This window comes from Typha angustifolia, chromosome 14 (assembly GCF_048772165.1).
Source record: "Typha angustifolia cultivar Huaian chromosome 14, ASM4877216v1, whole genome shotgun sequence".
Taxonomy (NCBI): Eukaryota; Viridiplantae; Streptophyta; class Magnoliopsida; order Poales; family Typhaceae; genus Typha; species Typha angustifolia.
In genome coordinates, this window is record NC_133252.1 from 9,990,710 (window position 1) to 10,004,912 (window position 14,203).

Genomic DNA, 14,203 nt, shown 5'->3' on the forward strand with positions numbered 1-14,203 from the left:
TTAATGACAGTCACAAGGAGAGAAACTCCAATTATCATATCAATATATTATTATCAATCCATGGAAATTTTTCATAGAGTTTTAAAGAGAAACATGATTATATTCTCATCATGATATATATGAGTACACCAAGATGCCATGGAGACAGACAGACAGACAGACAGACAGACATACATACTATCTTAGATTGGAGGAGAAGATAATAACAACAGACATAACAGCAAGTAAATGAGCAAATGACGAGTCTCTTCTTCTCCATGCATGATTCACTTCACTCATCACCGAAGTGAAGGAATGGATCATGCCATGGGGTATTAGGATCCACGTACAGTACCTCCGGCCACGAGCTCATCATCTCCGTCACCGAGTGCTGCTGCCTGGCGAGCTTCTTCCTCTCCTCCTCTATCTTCTCCCCGATCTCCTTCATCTTCGACTCGATCAACGCAATGACGCCGGTCGCATCCTCCAGCCCGACATCCTCGAATCCTCTCCCCGCGAGTCCCTCCAGCACGAGCGCACGCATCTCCGCCTCCCGATTATCCATTGTCTGTTACCGGAGCATCATTTTAGCATGGTATTAGTTAGAGTTTCAAAAAAATTAAATAAAGAGAATAAAAGAGAAATAGAGTAAACCCTAGCTTTAGTTCTTTTATCTGCTACCCTATTCTCTTCATCTAGATAGAGTGAAAATATAAATAATATCAACATATCTATCGATCTATCAATCTATTAATTAAAATATAAGTATCAAAATATAATGGCATAAAACTTTTAGAGTAGTTGATGAGTTAAAAAGACCAAGCGGTGCAGCTGCCGGGTCATCTTGGCCACACGCTGTTGGAGGAAGGTCTCCTGGTTCATCATTTTGCGGGTTTGCTCACACTCCGGCTTGCTCTTAAAGTGCTTGAGCATGTGCTTGGTTGCATCTGGAGAGGCCGGCCAGATCTCTGGCTGCTGGTCATGAGGGTCGTAGACAACCGCACACGCTTTAACATCACAGAGGATGCTGATCTCTTGCACTTTCTTCATCAGTCCCTTCTTGCGCTTCTTCAGCGTCATGCGGCGAGTGGAGTCATTCACGATCCACGCCAATCTCACTTTCTTCCGAGCCATGGCTATTGCAGACCGATATTTTTTTTTATATTAAGACTATGGTAATACCCAAAGGTATTTATAGAGGAAGAGAGTGGCGTGAGTTGGCAAGATGAGCTCTGCTGAGCGTAACCGTACCCAACAAAAACGAAAGTAGTATGAATTACTTTTTTTTCTTTATATTTCTAATTACCAAAACCATGTTCTATTACCCTCTTTATCTAGAATATCTACATATATTCCTTTTTCATTATGTAAGACTTAGATTAAAAAAAAATATCATGACAATTTTTTGATTAAAAGTTCATAAAAAAAAAAAAATATATATATATATATATATAAGCTTAGCATTTCTTCTATTAATTTTTTTTTTTTTGTAGAAAAAGTGAGAAAAACAACCCCAATTTTATTAACATCAAAAGTTGAGATGTACATAAAACTTAATATAAAAAATAGTGGGGATATATATATTTGGTACACTTTTTGGAGAGGAAAGGTGGTGTGGTGTAACCATTAAAAAATTATATATAGTAAGAAATCTAGGTCAAAGATTTGTGACATTACCCAATCACTTAGCAGCTGGACTAGAAATTTGCTCATTAATAGATACACTCCCCTTCTTCCACTAAAATTTGCTGGCGAATAACTAGTAGAAAATTTTGCATTTACTGCCCTGATGTTTAACTTATTTCCATTTATACATAACATCTCTAATATTTGCAAAATGAGCCCTACATTTTACTATGTATTTTTAGGTAAACAATGAATATTTATATGGTATGATGTAAATAATAATAAAAGTAAAAGGTAAGATATTTTTGATATATTTCCCAGTAAATAATTTTAGTTAAAGTATAAAAGAGTTAATATATTTTACCATCATATACTTATACCTAACGATCATACTAAGTATATGACTAATTTAATTTTTTTTAAAGTATAAGGTAGTAAAATATTTTTAACCTAATATTATAAGGCTTTACAGATAATGTAAATTGGACCCATTTAAAGGCCCAGATTTGAGTCCATACTATTAAGAATAATTTGAAATGCTTTAGCTTTTACTTGGGCCTAAGTAATTTTGGCAGAGAGTAATTTTGATTTGGCTAAAGAGTTAATATATATCAGGAGACAAAGGGTGGCATAGATTTTATTTATTTATTTTAAAGAAAAAGGGGTGAATTATAGCTTTCTTCCCTTTAGTTTCATCCGATTTCAACTTGTTTCCACGTATTTTAAACTTAAGTTTATACGTATAATTTGCGAGTAGCTCATCTTAATAACACCTTAGGTAATTAAACTTAATACTATTGACTAGAATCAAGTGCCACATTTTATAGGCCCACCACCTTTGCCTGCCGATTTAATTTTCTTTGACCATATCTTAAATACTAGTATGTTATTATAATTATGAAATTAAACGGTATATATTTATGTGACAACACTTTTTGAGAGTTGGGATATGTCATCAAATTTAAGTTCATCAAGTTGATCTTTTAAAACGAAACTATGATGTGAGAATATGTTGAACCGCAAGCTGGTACCATAATCACTATCTTCTTAGTTAATCATCAATAATTAGAATCAACCTCCTGTGAAATAAGGGTAAGACAGCAGATGATCATAAATTCCTATGTGAAAACAAAGATCATTTATACATAAAAAAGTATATCTTTGGGTGTTTAATAAGTTTGTTTTATTGATAGTATTAATCTTTTTGTGTGTCTATGTTAGGGTGAAAATGAGTTAGATTAACTCCGACTCGATTCGCTATCCGATCCGATTCGGATAAAAACTTTTTATCGCATTCCGATACAAATATAATTTTTGAAAAAAATCCGGATACTGAATCGGATACAAGTAAGAAATAATTTTCAAACTCACATATTTTTTTAACAATAATTTACATTTTTTAGTTTGCTTATTTAAATAATAAATATTAATATTACTGTCAATAATGTGTTATATATTATTTGTAGAGATTAATTTTATATGTATTTAACATACAAAAAGTTTATTTTTTGTGAAACTCTTAATATTTTTGTGATAATTATATCTAAATAAACGATTATAATCCGTTTAAAATTCGATCAATATATGTTTAAGATTTGATCCTCTATTAGAAGATTATCTGTATCTATTTAGTTAGGATATAATTTTAATTTTACTATCCGTCCAATATTCATATCCAAACTAAAAATAATAATTAAGATATAGGTTGAACACTATTTGGTCCATATCCGATCCGTTTTCACCACTAGTCTACCTGCAATACAAACTCGACAATAGTCTGGAGCCATAGGAATGAAATTGGACGTTCTTTCTAAATTTTATCCATCGTCTTGCTATGGAATTGTGGTATCTCTGTTTTTCCACCTTTCTGGTTGTCGGGCTGCTGTGTGGGCTGTGGTAGTGATAGTTGGTGTTTGTATTTAGTGATCTATTTCTTTGTTGTTGTTATGTTAGACTGTTTTAATTTCATGGCAGGTTGTGGTGTTAGATCTTTGAGAGCTTGACTTTGTGAGCTTGACGAAGCTCCTGAGTCACCTGGTACATTGTATCAGCTAATACAATTTGTCTCAGACCAAGATTTTGTCAACCGAGATAGATAGGATTTGGACATCATTGTATGAGAGCTGTGCTTGCTCCACATTTTCCCCCTCAAATTTGAGATGTCAAGTTGTAACAATTCATCTATATTTCAACAAGATTGTGGTCTGTGGACCTTCTTTTGAGAAAAATAACTACATATAATTGCTTGCTGCTAACAATGAATCAAATGTCTTCATGATTTAACCTGGAGAGAGTTGTTACACGCATAAACAAAGCATGCATGCATACAGGGACGAGTAGAGATATAGTAGAGAGAACAAACTAGAGGTGGAAGTGCATGTTGAAGAGTTTTTGGCTATTTCAAGCATTGCCTCTAATTTTTTTTTGGGAGGGCTAGTTCAGTCAAAAACTCAGATATTAAGTTGTCCATCCTAAACACACCAATATCTCAAGAAATCACTAGTTTATTATTATTAAACCAGCTAAGTAACAGTAGCCTTCAACAGGCAAGAGAAAATGGTATTTCACGGTTTATAATTTTTACAAACACAACTGATAGCTTCCAATAGCTTTGCATCCTGTATGGGCTTTGTCAAGTGAAAATCCATTCCAGCAAGAACAGTCTTGTTCTTTTCCTCTGATGTCGCATGAGCAGTCAAAGCTATAATAGGGATGTGGACACCGTAACGTCTTTCCTCTTCGCGTATATGTCTTGTTGATTCATAACCGTTCATTATTGGCATCTGAACAAAAGAAAAAAAAAAAGCAACAGAAAAGAGTAGAATAAGCATATATAGCTACTATATCGATAGCAATTAATTATGATGTCAACCTATTGTAAGAATTATAAAGAGCAAGACATGTCTAATTATGCAGTCTAACTGTAAATCTGGCTGGCAAATTCATAGACATTTGCTAAACAATAAACTTGTAACTTCTGCTGCATCAGTTAAATCATTTTGAAACATACATAGAAGGCAAAGCATGAGACTAATATCTAATAATAAATCAGTCTGCTGCTGCCTCTGCTTTGCTTTCGAAGTAAAGCATGAGAACAGACCTCATCTATATGATAAATAACAGGATTTCTGCAATCACATAACAAACTAACTTTTGATCACTCATCCATTAGAATTCACCTTAAATCAAAGTTTAAAAAATTGCTCCCCTAAAAGTGATGTACAATATTAATACAACTGTATCAACTAGAAACCCATGGAAATTTGTATCTTACCTCACAATCCATCAGAACAACATCATAGGGAAAGTATCTTGAATCTCCTTGTGCATCAATGCTTCCACCTTGGGTTTGAGATGCATCTCGTAGAGCCTTTTTTATTGTATTGAAGGCTTCTAACCCATTTTCTGAAGTTTCAATAGTTGCGCCGAGGTGTGATAACTTGGTTTTAGCAATACGGCTCAAAAGCGGTGTGTCTTCAACAAGTAGGATGTGCATTCCATTTAATGGTTTGTGAAAACTCGATTGAGTAGTCAAGTTCCTAATTTCACTTGATGGATCTTGCTGGCGAAATTGTTGTGAATTTTCCTCTGTACTATCAACCCCTGGTCGAGGTAGATGACCTTCATTTACTCTATGAAGTTCTTGCAGAAGTTGCAGAAGTGCATATAACCGAGAACTAAGAAGAGGTTTTTGCAATATAAGATCATATCTTGCCAGCTTAAACTTTTTCAAGCCAACAGTAGAGGTATTCGGATTTGTCAAGAAAACAACTTTGCACCGAACTTGATGGTTCACGTCAGCAAAATTTTTCAAACTTGAGCATACCTCTGCAGAAGTTTCACAAGATGCATCAATGACAGCTAATATACATGCAGATGCTCCTCCTGAGCTTGTCTTCTTGGAACAATCTCTTTCTGTGATGGGCAAATTTTGACTGCTCTGATCTTTAGGGGTAGAAGGACCTTCTATCTCTATAGTAGTACCATGTGACAATGTTCTTCCGAAAGATGAAAATTCATACTTTCCAGAGGAACTACGTCTATTCTTAATCTTTTCAAGAATAGGATAGAGAATGTCCAAATTATGAATTGCCCAGACTTTAATGCCAATGCACTCCATCCAACTTTGTAATATTTTTCTAGTTTCATCACCTTGAATGAATAGTAGAGCATGAGTTCCTTCCATGCTAAAACCTTCTCGAAATGTTAAGGCTCGAACTAATGATTGACTTGCTGCTTTTTTGTTAATATCTTGGCAATTAGTACTTGAAGTAGCTTGAAGGTAAAACCTATTTGATCCATCTTCTTCTGCTTCATCATCATAAGGTACTTCACATGACTTCAGAAGAATATTGAATCTAAAACAAGTTCCTTTTTCACCAGGTGCTTTGTCTATAATACTGATCTCGCCACCCATCAGACGAACCTACAAAAGAATTCAGATACTAAATAGTGTGTCAAGACAAAAAAAATTATTTGTGATAAAAAGGAAAAAAAAAGAAACAGTAGCACTACTAATTAAACTTAACTAAGAAGTATTGCATATCAATTTGAACAACTCACATAAGATTGGACAATTCCAAGTCCTAAGCCAGTGCCTTCACATCCTGCTGCTGATTCTTTGACCTGAATAAAATTCTCAAAAACAGAATCTCTCTTCTCCTTTGGAATTCCCGGACCTGTGTCATCTACTTCAAAAACAAATTCAGTACAGCTAGGATCACATTGTGTGCTTCCAAACCCACTTTGAGCTTCATTCTTGAAAATCCATCTTGATAGAAAACCAAAAACATTTGTGAAAAAATAACCATGTTTGGGAGGAAGCTTAAAGTTTTCAACAGTTGGTTTCTTAGACCAAGCACGGACAATGACACGCCCCTCAGATGTAAATTTCACAGCATTTCCAAGCACATTGTCTAAGATTTGCTTTAGTCTCGTACAATCTCCTTTGACATTTGAATGTTTTAAGATTGAGAAATCACAAGGATCCCAAATCACCTCGAAGCCTTTCCTAAGGGCTACAATATGAAATATATCAATGGATTCTTCAATAACTTGTGAAATATCAAACTCAACCTCTTCTAACTGCATCTTGCCTGCTTCCACTTTACTGGTGTCAAGCACAGAATTTAATATCCCTATCAAAGTTTGCCCATAAATTAGTCAGTATTTCATTAATAACACATGTCATATAAACTAATTCTTCAGGATAAATCATGTGGAGTAAATGTAATCTATCAAAAACTACTAAGTTTGACAAATACTTAGTTATCCAATACACTATTGTGTGTCCTTGCAAAGAAGTTCCGAAGAAGTTAGAGATAATGCACTTCTGACAAAGATAATATGATGATATCAATGCACCCTATTAAATCAGGAAAACTACAAGGATTCATTCAGAGTTATGATAATATGAAAAAGCATACGATTTAACAGAAGCAACTAATTTATTAGAAGATTACAATAGGTCATATCATAATTGTGTTTATAAAATATTTTAGCTTTAAAAATGTGGACTTATATCATATAACACTCACCAAAAGGTTGGCATTGCATGGTGCTATGTAAAAGATGCATCTCAAGAGTCGAAACTGATAAAGAAGATGTGTTATGATATAGGGAACTTCTAATCCATAAAGGACTATATAGTGTGAAACAGAACATATATAAGATATATAATTATTGAAAATACTGCACTTATAAGCATGTAATACAGTCTCAAAAAAACTAATAATCATATTAAACAAAATATTTCATCCCAAAATTGAAGAAAAGACTCTCCGATGAGGAGCATTTATCTAAACATCTAGGAGGGTCCAAGATTCAAGGCACAGTTTCAAATATACACCAACATTTCCAATTTCCAAACAGAAGATGCAATATGCTACACTAATCTTGATATATTTCTAGCAAAACCTTATCATATTCTCATTTAACAACTCTGGTGTACAATCTCGAGTATAAATTTAGGAAAAAAGATAAATGAATAGCAAATTGGCACCAAAAGGTTCTGCAAAATTAGGGGCTGTGAGAGTCCAATCCTCTCACAAGTTGCAGCAATCTAGCAAAGACAAATCTTGACCTTATCTCAACAACTTTACTTGGGAATCACAGCATGACAGAACAACTACTTTATGCCACTGACCATGACAAACAAGGTTTGATGGCATAAAAGTGTCCCCAGTGAAGGCAAAATATCATAAGTTCAGACAGGATGAGTGCAGCGTTTAACTACAATAGAGAAGAAAGTAGGCAGACTATAGAGGTAGCCTCAGGAGACTGTATCACAACATTATCCAACTTGGCGAGCTAATTTTCTGAAGTAACTGTGCAAAATTATTTCTAATAATCTCTATGCTGCCCCACTAGAAAAATAAGGGGAAATATAATCATCCATACTGAAAATTGTCATATCAGCTTTATGTAGTCACTTGTGGTTAGCAGTGGGTACGTTCCTGTCATTATTGTGAACTGAGGTGCATTCTCTATGTACAGAATTGTGATGACATAAGAATTTGTTTGGAATTGATAAATCTGGTGTTTGTTTGGAATTTGAAAATCTATCGAAGAAAAGCTGACTGAAAGGAATCAGACATATCAAAGTGAAAACTGAAGAGTTCATGACTAACTTCTTTGTTCCTGATTTTCAAGCAAAGCAACAGAGCATAAGATTATAGAAAATGATGAACTGCATCACAAATTTACCAGCAGTCTATGATTCCATATAGTTGAACATTAATTAAATATGTAAAAGTACCTGAAACTTTAAAATTGTACCGACATTAGTACTTAACTCATAGTCAAGTCTCATATCAAAAACAGAGTAAGTCAGAACATTTAGCAGTTTACATAGTTTTATGTCATTAGTTACGTTAATCAAATATTGGATAAAGAGAAAATGCAACATATTGATTGGTGCATGCAAGGTAAATATTATAACTAAAGAACTATTAAATAGTTATATGAATAGAGCATGAGAGCAAACCCAAGAGGGAAAGGCATCTGATTGTGAAGCCAAATGCACCCAGCAGTTTGCAGAATTATGCAGGTGGAGATAAAAAGGTTGCTGTTTTGGTAGCAAACTAGCTGACAAGTATATATCATATATCCACATAGGGGAAGGACTAGCTCCTTATCTAGTATAGAGAGCCGACGGGCTCAACTGGCTGAAAAATAAATTTATTTCCTAAATATTTGTGAGTCCTAGCTTCTTTATTAGGTGCCTTATGTCAAAGATATTTCAAAATTCACAATTGAACAATAAACACTTCAAAGTTACCTCCAGCATAGACAAGCTGCATATGCCACTTGATTTTCATATGCTAACAGTGTTAAAAGATTTAGAAAGACGCATACTTAGTAATGAACAGTAAATGATATATCACATTTTAAATGATAACAAATGTGATCAATAGAGGATGTATAAGGATTCATGTTTTCTATCTAATAGAAAGAATATGTACTTAAGTATGAGAAAGAATTTAAAAATCCAACAGAAAATTGCAAGTATATTTTGTTAAATCAACATGATCACAAATTTTCAAAAGCAGCATGTACAAAATAGTAATATTTAAAATTAGACATTTTAATGACATCTATAATTAGCTACCTTCTCAGAAACTTACCTAGAAGTTTTGATACACAAGTACTCATTTGCTCCAAGTTTCGGTCCATTTCAGAATGTGTATGAGTGTCACTTCGACAAATTTCTATTAAACCAGTAATACCAGCAAGAGATGTACGAACATCATGACTAGCACTTGCAAAAGCTAAGCTCTTGTTCATACTTTTCCTTTCTGCTTGCTGAACAGCCTCTTTGTGCTTAATAAGGTTGGCACATAGGAAGGCTTTCTGCACTTGGGATGTTCTAAATATATGGAACATGATATAGCTCACAAAAATCACTCCAACAATCATAATAAACACCAGAGAGATAACGGTGATCTTTATTTCTTGAAATAGATGCTTGTTACCCTTAAAAGGAACAGCTAATAAGGAAACCTGGCAAGGTCAGTCAATCTGAATAAGGTTACATAATGCATTGCAAGTAAAACAAACAAAATTAAGTACGACAAGTTCAGGATTATTTGAGGAAATAAAGTATGACATAATACTCATAATTTGTTGTCATACAAGTCGAATTCCAGAAGCTTCAATGCAACCATAGCCAATATTATCTTCCTTGTTCCGAAAGTCAGAAGAAGTAGCATTGAATACACTAGAGCTCAGAGTGATGAAGTTAGTTTGACATGACAAGTGGGTGTACTTCTCCTCCACTCCAAAGATTCTGTTTTCATACATCTCATGCGATGTCATTGTACTTGTTCTAAGAAAATAATGACTTTTCGTAACTCTATTGTTTGCCGGAAAAAGACTGTCGTCAATAGCCAAGTACAAATACCCTCCATGAAGGTCAATGTCAGAAACATGATTTATAAAATCACTTAAAACAATTCCAAGTGAAACCACTCCTACATTTGCAACAGATGCGGTGAAAAAAATATTTTGATCTTTGTCATTTTCCCATCCAACTCCTAAAGAAGCATATCCACTCCTACCATCCAAAGCATCATGATACCATTTTGCCTTATTAAGTTGTTGTGGAGCCAAGGCAATTGCATCTCCATATCGGTCACCAGTATTTCTATCAACAAGCTGGCTATACCAATAAAATGGAACAGAGTTATTGGATGCATGTGATACATTGGAGAACAATGTGTGAAGTTGGTCTTTCTCATAATAATATGAGAAGACAAGTCCATCCATCCCAACATAAGAGATCTGTGTCACCAAAGGGACAGTCTGTAATGCCATGAACAGCCTCGGTGCTACCTGTTTTAATCAAGAATTAAGTGCATCACATTCAATTGAAGTACTACCATGAACATCAATGCCAATTTCATGTTGCCATACTTGATGAAAAGGAAAAGATAAAAGGAAAGGCATCTTACCCCACTTTCAATGTCAAAGAAAGTAAGATTCTTCATCGAGCCAAGGACTTTTGCAATAGAAAATGTCGAACCATTCACCCGATCCAACATATTTGCTCGATCCTGTAAATGTTCAAGCAATGCATGGAGGGTACTGTCAGCTGCATCCTGCATGGTCTGCTGGGCACATGGGGCCACAACCAGTAATATTGAAATCACACTTATCCCTGATGCCACAACCACCTGCTTGCGTTGTAGAAGAGGAACAACAAAAAGAGAGAGTCTATTAGATCAAATTTGTCTCCATTATGATCAACAAATTTAAATTTGTCATGAATATCTAAAACTTGGATTAATAAAAAAAATTGAATTACCAGGGGCATAATGATCCAACTGTTGAGAAGAAACACTGATTGCCTTGTGCTTTTATTTGTCCTCATCTTAAATTAGTTGGCAGTGCTCAGGTTCTTATTGCCAATTACAGAAGAACAAACAAAAAACTGTCATTAGTCTCACAGTGAAGAAAGGATAAAGAGATAGCTTTTGCAGAAAAGATAATGGTAGCGTAATTCTTAACAGACTAAATTTAGAACTAAGATACACAGAGGATGTTTGTGAGAGATGCTCATATAAGAAAGTAGCAGTTATACACAATCTAAAAGTGACGAATAGAAATAATAAATTTCTGACTGTAAGCTAGAACATAAGTAGATGAAATCTTTTCCATAGATTTTTAACATATTTCAAGAAGAGTCCTGAGTCATCAAACCTAGACTTGTGAAACAATTTAAGTGCCTCCCTCACTGATTTCTTTTCCTCAAATATTCCTCAAATATAAACAATGTTTTGAAAGGTGCTCACAGTATGCAGGCAGTCACCCCACCACGTAATGCCTAGGCGGTATACGAGCATATATACAAGCACCTACACGGTCTAGCATATATATATATATATATAAGATATGCTAATACAGTACATATAAAAACTAATTAGCTTAATCTTCAGAAAAAATATTCCAATTTTTACTGCAAAGACAAGCACATTGTTTAGAGTTTCGATTTCAGTTCTGGAGAAAACGAAATGATTGGGAATTTCGAGTTGGAGTTCCATTTTTCTCGATCTTGTTTAAATACAAAAAATTTCTAAAAAGACTAGAAAATTCTAAAACTAGCAGAAAATTTAAGAAAAATATCATAAAATTTCAAAATTTACAGAAGTTAAGACGGATTACAAACACGGTTTACTACTCACATATCATGAAGAACCAAATCAATAATCACAAATGACGGAGGACTACGAGTTGGGGAGACAAAGAGACAAAGAGACAAAGCGACAGAGAGGGGAGAGTAAACTTCGGTTGAGAGAAAGAGAGAGACCTTCGATTGAGACAGAAGGCGAAAGACCTAGTTGAGAGAGATTTCAAACTCTGTCGCGAGAATTGAGAGTTGTTCTGCTTCAGTTCGTATGAAAGGAGGGAGACGGGTGGAATTGGAAAGAGACTAAAAAAGGAAAAAGACAATGAGAATTGAAAATTAATATATAAGACAAATAAATAAAAAGAAGGGGCGGGGGTCCCACATCTTTTTGTGTTTTAAGTCAGTTGGATTTGGGTTAACGGGTGTGGATGCAAATTCACAGTTCAGACCCGATATTAGTCATTTTTCTAATATCATGCATCATGCATGCCTTGGTTTCGGATAGGTTCCAGCCGGACGTATGACTTTTTGACTAAACTAGGTCTATTTTATATATTTCTTTTAACTGAAATAGACTAGCATTTAAAAGTTATTATCAAATAGGCCTAATTCATTGTAGCACTAGTATTTTTATTGACAGACATTTTTTTTGCTTTACTTGCTAAAAGACTAAATTAAAGAGAAATATATACATAAAATATTTATTAGTGTAGTGTTTTTTTATTAGGACTAAAGTAAATTAGATGATATTTAATGATAAATTTGACGAGTAATTTATTTTGATAAAAAATATTTAAAACACGATAGTTTGGTCAAAAACTTCTCTGTCATATATCCAATGCAATGTGTAGAGTACGTAACTAAGGAGATATATGGAAGGTGATAGAGAGAGAATCTTCGATCGTCGCTCACCACTGATGCCATGTGCCTTTCGCCACCGTCGTGACTTCCTATCGGTGAGAGCAGAGAAAGTTAAAAATGAGAGGGTTTTCTTTACATAGTTATCCCTGAAACTTTTAAAATATTAAAATTACCATTATATTTTTTTAAATATTATAATTTGCCACTAAAATCTTTTAATTTCTTTTAAAATTATATATAATGGAATATTTCTAACAAAATAAATATATATATCTAAAATATTCTTCTTCTTTTTTAAGTTTAGAGCATAAATCACTTGCCTAGCATACTTAGACTAATCACTTACTGAGATAGTATATTTCCCTTTGTTAGAGTATTTCTTTTTTTTATTTTTTAAAGGAGTAGTCTAATAGTCGACCCAAGAGACTCATGAGCTTGACCTCTTGAGAGCTCAACATGAATTTGGCTCAAGCTCTAAATAAGCTAAGTTGAACTAAATTTTTGAGCTCAAAAGGTTAATCAAGTCATGCAAAGCTTAAGTCAGCTTGCTTAAGCATGGCTAAAATAGACTCGATATATAATATGTAAAATAAAATTATATATATAAACTAAAATAGATATATAAATATTATATAACATATTTGTTAAAGCAATTTCTATTAACCTAGCTAACTTGGGTTTGACTCCCATTCTACACCATTTATTTATTTAGTCCTAGGGTGAAATTTGGATAGTGTAGATATGCCTTTGAAATTGATCTTGTTGGATTAGTCTAATATAACACGAATATTTTCGATCGTGCTACTGAGGTTGAGATTATAGACCAGCTCATGTAAACCTATATGCTGTCAAGCCTCATTGAGCTAGTGATGAGCCAAGCCTAACTGAGTTTTTGCACCTCCCTAGTCGGGTCAGCTAGCTCAAGCTTCGCTCATTTACACTCCTAACTACATAACTAGCCACGCGGTGGATTGAGTTGAGGCAAAAATAAATTCCTTTATGAATTTAGAAAAAGTATACACAACAACAAAGGTAAGTAAGTTTGCGTTCTGGAACAAAAAATTGCATGCGGTTAGGGTAAATTGTAATTGAGAGTTCTAAATTTGTTCTTTAATCGAGAAAAGAATAATTTCACCAAGGACAATTCTTTTTGTCAATAAGAAGCCTTACAAACATTAATAATAATAAATCAAGTAAGAGAGGATTGCAGAATAAGAGACAGATTAATTCCTTTATTTTATTTTTTTCATAAGTTCACTATGTCAAGAAACTATTCTTTTGATCATCCTTCTCAAAGAGTAACAGAAGATGAAAGGGGATTTCTTCATGGGAAGATAGTAAAAGATGCAGAGGCCTGGAGGGTCTGATAGAAAGATTGAATATGAGTATGAAGTTGAAAGCTTTTAATGAACAGCAGAGGCACAGAAAACAGAGTACCAAGTAAGCACAGTTGAGTAAACCAAGAAAATTATGGACGAGATTAGTTGCTGAAGGTGAGGAGCAATCTTCACAAACTATCTGAAAGGGTTACTGATAAATAGATCTACTAATCTAAGCACACTAGATGCTAAATCTTGTACTCCATTGATAATAAAAGATTCAGCACCACCG

At 34.1% G+C, this 14,203-nt stretch overlaps 2 protein-coding genes across 3 annotated transcripts; both read right to left on the minus strand.

The window, feature by feature from the left end:
• Positions 1 to 271: 271 nt before the first annotated feature.
• Positions 272 to 1,113, minus strand: LOC140775708 (agamous-like MADS-box protein AGL80). Its single transcript, XM_073119115.1, has 2 exons — positions 799 to 1,113; positions 272 to 547 (listed from the first exon to the last, which is right to left on the minus strand). Exons 1-2 carry the CDS (start codon positions 1,111 to 1,113, stop codon positions 272 to 274), a joined length of 591 nt encoding a protein of 196 aa, XP_072975216.1.
• A 3,024-nt stretch (positions 1,114 to 4,137) lies between these two features.
• LOC140776415 (probable histidine kinase 2) lies at positions 4,138 to 12,016 on the minus strand. 2 transcript variants are annotated; one of them, XM_073120123.1, is made up of 8 exons: positions 11,912 to 12,016; positions 10,910 to 11,002; positions 10,557 to 10,778; positions 9,739 to 10,437; positions 9,231 to 9,606; positions 6,169 to 6,743; positions 4,880 to 6,031; positions 4,138 to 4,388 (listed from the first exon to the last, which is right to left on the minus strand). In XM_073120123.1, exons 2-8 carry the CDS (start codon positions 10,973 to 10,975, stop codon positions 4,170 to 4,172), a joined length of 3,309 nt encoding a protein of 1,102 aa, XP_072976224.1. In that variant the 5' UTR covers positions 10,976 to 11,002; positions 11,912 to 12,016; the 3' UTR covers positions 4,138 to 4,169. The 2 variants fall into 2 exon arrangements, with proteins under 2 accessions (XP_072976224.1, XP_072976225.1); XM_073120124.1 differs by having other exon boundaries at positions 11,787 to 11,988.
• Between the last annotated feature and the right edge of the window lie 2,187 nt (positions 12,017 to 14,203).

Coding starts and splice junctions, on each gene's coding strand:
- LOC140775708 (XM_073119115.1), bottom strand. CDS start 1,113: ATGGCTCGGAAGAAAGTGAGATTGGCGTGGATCGTGAATGACTCCACT. Junction 548..798: donor CCCGGCAGCTGCACCGCTTG/GTCTTTTTAACT, acceptor CTCCGGTAACAG/ACAATGGATAATCGGGAGGC.
- LOC140776415 (XM_073120123.1), bottom strand. CDS start 10,975: ATGAGGACAAATAAAAGCACAAGGCAATCAGTGTTTCTTCTCAACAGT. Junction 6,744..9,230: donor TTGTGTATCAAAACTTCTAG/GTAAGTTTCTGA, acceptor AAACTTTGATAG/GGATATTAAATTCTGTGCTT. Junction 4,389..4,879: donor TTGTTCTGATGGATTGTGAG/GTAAGATACAAA, acceptor TCTTTTGTTCAG/ATGCCAATAATGAACGGTTA.